Source organism: Trifolium pratense, linkage group LG5 (genome assembly GCF_020283565.1).
Source record: "Trifolium pratense cultivar HEN17-A07 linkage group LG5, ARS_RC_1.1, whole genome shotgun sequence".
Taxonomy (NCBI): domain Eukaryota; kingdom Viridiplantae; phylum Streptophyta; class Magnoliopsida; order Fabales; family Fabaceae; genus Trifolium; species Trifolium pratense.
In genome coordinates, this window is record NC_060063.1 from 9488869 (window position 1) to 9499505 (window position 10637).

General features: G+C 30.1%; 2 protein-coding genes across 2 annotated transcripts; both read left to right on the plus strand.

Annotated features, from left to right (window-relative positions):
- Positions 1–6773: 6773 nt before the first annotated feature.
- On the plus strand, positions 6774–7394 carry LOC123886003 (fasciclin-like arabinogalactan protein 4). The gene has a single exon (XM_045935343.1). It carries the CDS (start codon positions 6774–6776, stop codon positions 7392–7394), a length of 621 nt encoding a protein of 206 aa, XP_045791299.1.
- A 1883-nt stretch (positions 7395–9277) lies between these two features.
- LOC123886004 (fasciclin-like arabinogalactan protein 4) lies at positions 9278–9898 on the plus strand. The gene has a single exon (XM_045935344.1). It carries the CDS (start codon positions 9278–9280, stop codon positions 9896–9898), a length of 621 nt encoding a protein of 206 aa, XP_045791300.1.
- Positions 9899–10637: the final 739 nt, after the last annotated feature.

Below are 10637 nucleotides of genomic sequence, written 5' to 3' on the forward strand. Positions count from 1 at the left end.
TTACTTAGGACGCCTAATTAATATGGTAAAGATCATCTTTAAATCATTTCCGATCTTTTTCTGAGACAAATTTAAAATGATGAGATGCCGTGTCTAGCTGAGGAAATAAGTTGTGGAAATGCATACATACATTCCTGGAAATGTACGTACCTTAATTTCAACCTTTCGTAATTCAATTGTAACTTAATAATATGTATGAAAAATATGAATTCAATTAAACCGAAATGTTATAGAAAATCACCATTTATATATATATATACAAATACAAGTATCAACCTTTGACTATTCTCTTTTGCCTAACCCACACGTACAAAAGGATATCTCATCAGAAACTATGAATAAGAATGGAACATAAATAATAGTGTGATTAATTTTATTTTAATTTTGAATTGCAAATATTAATTTACCAATGTGGGTACGTAGGGCGCAGCAGAACGCCATAAGAGGCAATTTCTCAGCAACAGATTTTCTACAGTTTATTATTTTCCTACAATTTTACGTTACATGACGTCCGATTTAAAATGTATAATTAAGATTATTTTAAGTGATTTTATAACTGCGTTGAAAAGAATCAAAACAGTGTGAAAAACCAAAACAACAAATCTGCATCAGGGTCGGTCCCGACTATTTGGAGGCTAATATTAAATTATAAAGAAATTGACCCTAATATTAAAATGTTAAAAAATTAAAAAGAATCATCATCTATTTAAATTATAAGTAACATAAGAAACAAAAACAATGAATTAGTCAAAATGGTAATAGTTTTGGTTGTTTTAAATATGTGGTCATGGATTCGATTTCATGGTTCATCCGTATGGAGAAACTTTGGTTGGGAGAGAGAAAATTCTTAATCAAAAAATATGTAATTATATTTTTTTTACTTGATTAGATTTTTTTTACTAAACATATGATATATTATGAACATTGGTAATAGAACATCAAAATTAGAGCTGTCAAAATGGGTCGGGCTATCGGGCCGACCCATTAGCCCTATATATTTACACGGGCTGGGTTTCAAAAATAGTAGGTCAGGCCTTATCGGACAAGGCTTTTTCATGGGCCCATTAGCCTTATAACTATTTTGTTTTAGATTAGGTTTATTTATAATTTTCCTCTCTATGTTTACTCACTCACAAAATTTGTTCTCTATTTTAAATTCATTCCGTTACGGTCCCTTTATCATATTTATATGCTTTTTTTTTACGGTATCATATTTATATGCTTAAAAATAGTGATTAACATATATTTTAAATTATAAGAGTTTAATTGTTGTACACTGTCGGTATAAAAATTCTTACAGATACATCCAATGATGCGTTACCACATCATTTAATGAATGTGACACATCATGTATTTTTAAATATCATACATGATGTTCTGTTAGAATGTGATATAATTCTCAACTGTGTTGATACTTAGTTAAGGCCGAATACCAAGTTTTCAAAAAAAAAATTAATTGTTTAGATTATCGTTTTGTTAAAAAGTCAAAACAAACTTATTAATTGAAAAAACTTCAAAATAAGTGTGCAGATCAAGAATCAAAGAGTTCTCTCAATGATCCGGGCCATAAGAAAAATTCATTAACCACTTGAGTCAAATATTTTAATTCCAAACCACTTTGTTTTAGCAATGGTGAATGTTAGTATTAATTTATCGTATTTCAATAGCGTGTACCCATAATATATTTCAATTTCAAAGACGAAAAATTTTGGTTAACAATTTCAAAGTTAGTTTATGAATTTGTATTAAAGGCAATTCCTTCCTACATTCTTGGAAAATATGAAGCCGTGTACATTTATTTCATATCATTGAAACTTATAATTCACGTTTAACTCATAAACCAACCAGTTTTTAGTTTTAAGTTATTAATAATACAGTGAAAATCGAGTAAATTTGAGTTAATTTATTATGGTTTTACCCGGTTTAGAAGTAATTTATTTTGATTTTACCCTAAAAATTTTAAACTAAAGAACTTATGCTATGTTTAGATTTGTGGTATGTGGCAGAATGAAATAGAATGAAAATGTATATAATAAAATTTCATTGTTCAGATTTGCAAAAAAAGTAATTGAATGTAACTCAATAGAACCAATTCCATTCTATATCATACCACTCAATCCTTCAATTTTTCATCAATTTAGGGTGTATCAAATGAAATGAAACATCAAATTTTTGATATTATTTTTTTATCCTTATTTTATTTTTCTCTTCCAAATTTACAACTCTGTTATTTTATTAAATTATATTTATATGTCTTCCATTATCATACTAAAAAAAGTGCTTTCGATTTAAAAAAATCTTGTATTTTTTTTAGTTCTACTTATTTAAAAGGTTAAAGGTATAAATTTATATCCGAAATAAAAATGTTTCTTTTCTAAAATATATTCATATTATGAAATCCATTGTAATATATAGTAGAGTAAAACATTGATATTTTTTTTGGTAAGTAAACATTGGTATCTATTATCTATTATCTATTACAATATATAAAAAGGATACCTTATTTTGGGCTGGATTTTTCTTAATACCTATTTTACCCTCATTTACTTGGTTTTTTTTTTTTTTGATAAGCCCTCATTTACTTGGTTGGTTATCAAACTACATTCACCCAATGGTAACCGCTGCATACCACAAAGTTATGCTATTCAAGTTAATAATAAAATAAAAAAAACAACGGCACTTAAGTAAACAAATTCTGCGCTGCTTCACATGTTATACACAAATTCTCCTTCTTTGTTACAATACATTTCATTGTGCCATACAATTTCATTGCCTCTGCCAGTTACAATACAAAAGATAAATAAAATCTTCTCTTTTATCCCAAATCAAAACAGGCATAACTCCCTCCAAATTTCAACCGGTTGGTAAGGTAGTTTTCTCTTTCGACTTCTGCTCTATTCAACCATATTTCTCTGTTCGATTTTCCAAACTTTTCTACTTCTCTTTTTGTTTGTTCTAAGGATTTTCTTTAGTCAGATTTGCTTCTAATCCCAACACGCGATAAATCTTACATTTTGGTTTTTTTGGTTTCTTCTTAATTCTCTCTGCAGCAGAGGTGAAAAATAAGCATGCCCGTACTAGAATGTCCGGATTTCGCCAATAAAAACTCCTCGGTTCTCTCTTGATTTTCTTTCATCTTCTCTCTTTTTCTTTTTTCTGTAATGTTTTCCTCTCAATTTCATGATTTCCTGTATTGATGGTATTTTATTCATTTAATTTTTAGTGTGTTTTCAATGGCAGAGTAAAAGAGAAGGATATGTCACGACGAAATTATGGCAATGAGATCACATGGATCAAGAGAAAAAATTGGGTCTTTGTGAAGGTCATTTTTGTGCTTCTTATTTGCAATGCCAATACATTATCATGAGTCTATCCAAAACATATGTGTGTGTACAAATATCCTTTTAAATTAATCATTAAAATATCTTTGTCAAATTGAATTTATTGATTTAATTAAGTATGCTGTACTTTTTTTTTACTAATGGGTATTATGTACTTAGGAGGTTAAATGATGATTGTTTGTTGGCATAGAAGAGTGGGTGTGATTCTCTAAACTCTGACCGCAGACATTCAACAAGAAAAGAAGGGAACGGCGGTGAACGGTGCCGCGGTGGAGTATTGAACAAGAAAGAGGTGGTACAGTACAAGAAAGAGGTGGTACAGTTCTCTATAATGATTTTCATTACATTATCTTCCTTTGCAATTTTCATGTGTAAGTTTCTCCAATACAAAGGAAAAGAGATCTAAATATCTATACATAATATAAAGAGGATAAAAAAATAGATGTATAAAAAATTTAGAATAATTTTCAATATAAATTAGCATATGATTATCCCGTGAGTTTAGTTCAGTTGGCATGTACATTGTATTATATATGCATGAGGTTGAGGTTCGAACCCCGGTCATCTCACTTATATCCACCTTAAGAATGAAATTTCTAGTCATTATGCCTACTTGACAAAAAAAAATCAAATGTTTTTATCCTTAGAATAATATCAATCTATTTTGTTTTTAATCGTAATGGACAAAATTTTGACATGTTTTTTATATTTTTTAACATAATATGAAATTATATATGTTTAATATAATATATAGACATAATATATAGACATGCCTTGAACAAAAAAGGGGTCAAAACATTGACATTAAGATCAGGCCCGTCCCTATGAGGTGCAGGGTGAGCGACAACATCGAGCCTCAAAATTTTGAGGGGCTCAACTGAAAATGTTGAAGTAATATAATAATAATAATTATATATTGTTAGTGTTTATAAAATATCAAATGTACTCAATAGATTAATTTTGAGGTCTTATAATAATCCTTATATATTACCAATGTTTAATAAAATATCATATGTTTAATAAAAAAAGATATCCTAATCAAGTAAAAAAAATTACATGTTTCTTGATTAAGAATTTTCTCCCCTCCCAACCGAATAATTTCCATACGCATGAGCCATGAAATCGAATATGTGACCACATGTTTAAGGGAACCAAAACGCCTACCGCTGAATCAATTCATTATTGATGTTTCTTATGTTACTTATAATTTAAATAAATGATATATTTTTTAAATTTTTTTAACATGTTTTCTATCAGGAGTCTATTTTTAATATTTAAATTAGACCTCCAAATAGTCAGGATCGACCCTGATTAAGATGAACATAAACATAAATTGGTGATGAGAGACTAAAAACAAAATAGAAAATATTTAGAGTATGAAAAAAATGTGATTTTGTGTTTATAGAGATAAAAACCAAATTTACTAATTTAATTTTATAAGGATGAACAATATATTTAACTCTAGGAAAAATATAGAATTTTTTTTTTAAACATGAAGATGTCGATTTGTTTCCTTTGCTCTAAAGGGTGGCTATTAGAATTGGAAAGGGGAATTGAATGTGTATGAGATATGAAGAATAAAATATGGGTAGGAGTTTATGTGGAATTAATTGTAGTAGTGGAATAGGAATTTGAAAGGTTTTGCAAGGTGTTATTGTTGACATTTAAATAATTAATTGATTAAAAAAAAGGTAGAAGATTTAGGCGGACTATTAAGTAAGTTTAGGAGGGAAACATGTTTTCTGTCTTAATATATAAAGGATTTTGTTGTTGTGAATTCTAGTTCTAATAGATATTCTTTTTATATATTGTAATAGATACTCTTTTTTTTAGATGATATGCTTAAAAATAAGAACAAAACAAATTATAGATAAAAAAATAGAGCAATCTATCCATAAAAATAGGAAAAATGAAATTATAGAAAGTTTAGTTAATTAAAAAAAGTTATAGAATAAAAAAAATACTCTATAAAAAAAAACGTAAACAATATTTTTCATCAAAATAAAGAAAAGAAACATAAACAATTTTTTTTATAAACAAAAAAAAAATTACTACAAAGTTTTCCCCTAACCATATAATAAAGTTAATTAGTATCAAACTTACTAAATTACCCTAAATATTACTAATAAAATTTCTAATTTTTTATTAAAAATACACACGGGACCATTATTGGTTACTGAAATATAAAAAACTGAATAAATAAGTTTACAAGAAATAATTAACACAATATTTCCACTTATATTTTAACAATATTATATAACAAAATTTTTAATTTTAAATAAATTTTTTACATTAATATTAGTGACAAACTCAAATATCGTTTTCTTTCAAAAAAAACTCAAATATCGCATAAAGTCAATGGACCCGTGCTTTCGCACGGGTCTTTAAACTGGTTTTTTAATAAAAAAATTATAAATTTATATAGGAATGTTTAGGATAATTTTATAAATTTGATGCATATTCATGTTATTTTTTCTATAATTTTTTTATTGACTATTATATTCTCTTATTTCCTTTGATGGATTATTGAGTTGATCATATTAATCTATTTTGTTGTTATTTTTATGAGTATAAATTATTCTATTTTGTTCCAATCTATAATCTTATTTATAATATTATTAATTTTATTTTTTTTGACAAAATCATATTATTAATATTAGTTACTACCAAAACTAAAATAAAAATGAGGGTATAAGCTTTTAAGTTTATTTTTTTAACGTAGAGGCCCAAGCCCACATATATAATAACTGCTTTGCTATTGCCAAGTGATACTAAGTGATACAGCAGCCGCCAACTTGCAAAAAACATATCATCTCTCATTGGCTCTTCACCTTTCTTCTATATTTCATTTTCCAGTTCTTTATTTTCTCTCATATGTTCTTTGCCTCTTCACCTTTCTTCCAGAACTTCTTATTTTTCTTAAACCAAATCAAAATTGTCAAATTTTCTCTTCAATCTTCTTGTAGTCCTACTTGAATATTGTGAATGAAGACTCTCTATGTTCGTTTATGAAGAAACACTGTTGAAGATAAAAATGAAACTGTCTTTCTCTTTTTCTTAATTAGATGCTTATTACCATTTCACCCTTCTTCCTACCCTTTTATATACCAACCAAAACCGAACCTTCCCTTCACTTTCTCACACACAAGCATTACCCATAATTATCTTCTTAATTTGTTTCTTCACAAGCATCCACATATCACAGAACATAGACAAAGAGAGTAAAATCAGAAAGCAGAGCAGAGCAAAAACCATAAGGCAGACGCAGAGAAAGAGAGTAAAATCAGAAAGCAGAGCAAAAACCACAAGGCAGCTCAAAAATCAGCAGACTCAGTAATTTGTGAGCGAGCACATAGTAATTCTCCTTCCTTCAGTTGAGTTTTTTTAAGTAGGTAGAATTTTTTTACATTTTAAATTTAGATTCTTCTAAAGATGGCCTCTTCTCCAACCTTCACCCTTCCCATTTTTATTTTTATTTCCATGTTATTCTGCCCAGCACCGTCCGTCGCGTCTGGCCTCAATGTCAGTGAGGTCATGACGAAACAAACAGCCGCGGGGGCGGGGGACAGCCTGCACATAACTGCCGGAATCTTTTCGGATCTAAAACTTGATCTAGAATTAGAAGCACGTTCGGCGTTCACACTGTTTATTCCAGTGGACGCAGCCTTTACCGACCGGGTAAATTCTCAGCTTCATTCTATAAGTGTATCATTTTTATATATTTTGATGAAGGCACATGTCGTGAGACAGTACCTTCCTCCTGATTTCCTCCGGGGATTGAATACATTTTCCCCTCCCACCCTTGCATGTGAAGCCATGGGGCTTTCCTTGTACCATCTTAACGTTTCGGTGGGTCAGACCTCTGCGGTGATGATAAGAATGGGAGTTGTTGAAGCCGTAGTCAAGAACACGGTTTATTTCAAATCTCCCATTGCCATATATGCCATCTCAAAGGTTTTATTACCTATTGAGATGTTTGGCAGCGTTGATGTTTCTCCCCATCCTCCTCACCATTCTCCTCCTCATTCTCCTCCTCCTCCTCCCTGCTCATGACAGCCTCCACAACTTTCTCCTCAGATTGCTTTGGCGGTAACTGCTCTTAGTTTTTTATTTTAGGTGTTTGTTATGTATTTTTTTTATTTGGTTGAGTGTTATGTTATGTTTTTTTTTTGTGTGAATGTACAAATTTGAATAGGGCATCAAAATTTTAGGGCCACCAATTTTTATTTTTATTTTTACTTAGTGCACTCGCGTGTGCGAGCGTGCACTCGTGTATGCGTGCGTGCGTGCGTGCGTGTTTCCGTGTCCGTTAAAATAAATAAATTATAGAATTATTATAAGTAATTTTTAATTTTAAATAATTTTATTACATTAATATTAGTGACAAACTCAAATATCATTTTCTTTCAAAACAAACTCAAATATCGCATAAAAGTCAATGGACCCGTGCTTTCGCACGGGTCTTTAACTAGTTTTTTAATAAAAAAATTATAAATTTAATTAGGAATATTTAGGATAATTTTATAAATTTGATGCATATTCAAGTTATTTTTTCTATAATTTTTTTATTTGGTTGAGTGTTATGTTATGTATTTTTTTTGTTTGAATGTACAAATTTGAATAGGGCATCAAAATTTTAGGGCCACCAATTTTTATTTTTATTTTTACTTAGTGCACTAGCGTGTGCGAGTGTGCACTCGTGTATGCGTGCGTGCGTATTTCCGTGTGCGTTAAAATAAATAAATTATATAATTATTATAAGTAATTTTTAATTTTAAATAATTTTTTTACATTAATGTTAGTGACAAACTCAAATATCGTTTTCTTTAAAAAAAAACTCAAATATCGCATAAAGTCAATGGACCCGTGCTTTCGCACGGGTATTTAAACTAGTTTTTTAATAAAAAAATTATAAATTTATATAGGAATGTTTAGGATAATTTTATAAATTTGATGCATATTCATGTTATTTTTTCTATAATTTTTTTTATTGACTATTTTATTCTCTTATTTCTTTTGATGGATTATAGAGTTGATCATATTAATCTATTTTTTGTTGTTATTTTTATGAGTATAAATTATTCTAATTTGTTCCAATCTATAATCTTAATTATAATTTTATTAATTTTATTTTTTTTTGACAAAATCATATTATTAATATTAGTTACTACCAAAACTAAAAAAAATATGAGGGTATAAGCTTTTAAGTTTATTTTTTTAACGTAGAGGCCCAAGCCCACATATATAATAACTGCTTTGCTATTGCCAAGTGATACTAAGTGATACAGCAGCCGCCAACTTGCAAAAAACATATCATCTCTCATTGGCTCTTCACCTTTCTTCTATATTTCATTTTCCAGTTCTTTATTTTCTCTCATATGTTCTTTGCCTCTTCACCTTTCTTCCAGACCTTCTTATTTTTCTTAAACCAAATCAAAATTGTCAAATTTTCTCTTCAATCTTCTTGTAGTCCTACTTGAATATTGTGAATGAAGACTCTCTATGTTCGGTTATGAAGAAACACTGTTGAAGATAAAAATGAAACTGTCTTTCTCTTTTTCTTAATTAGATGCTTATTACCATTTCACCCTTCTTCCTACCCTTTTATATACCAACCAAAACCGAACCTTCCCTTCACTTTCTCACACACAAGCATTACCCATAATTATCTTCTTAATTTGTTTCTTCACAAGCATCCACATATCACAGAACATAGACAAAGAGAGTAAAATCAGAAAGCAGAGCAGAGCAAAAACCATAAGGCAGACGCAGAGAAAGAGAGTAAAATCAGAAAGCAGAGCAAAAACCACAAGGCAGCTCAAAAATCAGCAGACTCAGTAATTTGTGAGCGAGCACATAGTAATTCTCCTTCCTTCAGTTGAGTTTTTTTAAGTAGGTAGAATTTTTTTACATTTTAAATTTAGATTCTTCTAAAGATGGCCTCTTCTCCAACCTTCACCCTTCCCATTTTTATTTTTATTTCCATGTTATTCTGCCCAGCACCGTCCGTCGCGTCTGGCCTCAATGTCAGTGAGGTCATGACGAAACAAACAGCCGCGGGGGCGGGGGACAGCCTGCACATAACTGCCGGAATCTTTTCGGATCTAAAACTTGATCTAGAATTAGAAGCACGTTCGGCGTTCACACTGTTTATTCCAGTGGACGCAGCCTTTACCGACCGGGTAAATTCTCAGCTTCATTCTATAAGTGTATCATTTTTATATATTTTGATGAAGGCACATGTCGTGAGACAGTACCTTCCTCCTGATTTCCTCCGGGGATTGAATACATTTTCCCCTCCCACCCTTGCATGTGAAGCCATGGGGCTTTCCTTGTACCATCTTAACGTTTCGGTGGGTCAGACCTCTGCGGTGATGATAAGAATGGGAGTTGTTGAAGCCGTAGTCAAGAACACGGTTTATTTCAAATCTCCCATTGCCATATATGCCATCTCAAAGGTTTTATTACCTATTGAGATGTTTGGCAGCGTTGATGTTTCTCCCCATCCTCCTCACCATTCTCCTCCTCATTCTCCTCCTCCTCCTCCCTGCTCATGACAGCCTCCACAACTTTCTCCTCAGATTGCTTTGGCGGTAACTGCTCTTAGTTTTTTATTTTAGGTGTTTGTTATGTATTTTTTTTATTTGGTTGAGTGTTATGTTATGTTTTTTTTTTGTGTGAATGTACAAATTTGAATAGGGCATCAAAATTTTAGGGCCACCAATTTTTATTTTTATTTTTACTTAGTGCACTCGCGTGTGCGAGCGTGCACTCGTGTATGCGTGCGTGCGTGCGTGCGTGCGTGCGTGTTTCCGTGTCCGTTAAAATAAATAAATTATATAATTATTATAAGTAATTTTTAATTTTAAATAATTTTATTACATTAATATTAGTGACAAATTCAAATATCATTTTCTTTCAAAACAAACTCAAATATCGCATAAAAGTCAATGGACCCGTGCTTTTAACTAGTTTTTTAATAAAAAAATTATAAATTTAATTAGGAATATTTAGGATAATTTTATAAATTTGATGCATATTCAAGTTATTTTTTCTATAATTTTTTTATTTGGTTGAGTGTTATGTTATGTATTTTTTTTTTGTTTGAATGTACAAATTTGAATAGGGCATCAAAATTTTAGGGCCACCAATTTTTATTTTTATTTTTACTTAGTGCACTAGCGTGTGCGAGCGTGCACTCGTGTATGCGTGCGTGCGTATTTCCGTGTGCGTTAAAATAAATAAATTATATAATTATTATAAGTAATTTTTAATTTTAAATAATTTTTTTACATT

Coding starts and splice junctions, on each gene's coding strand:
- LOC123886003 (XM_045935343.1), top strand. CDS start 6,774: ATGGCCTCTTCTCCAACCTTCACCCTTCCCATTTTTATTTTTATTTCC.
- LOC123886004 (XM_045935344.1), top strand. CDS start 9,278: ATGGCCTCTTCTCCAACCTTCACCCTTCCCATTTTTATTTTTATTTCC.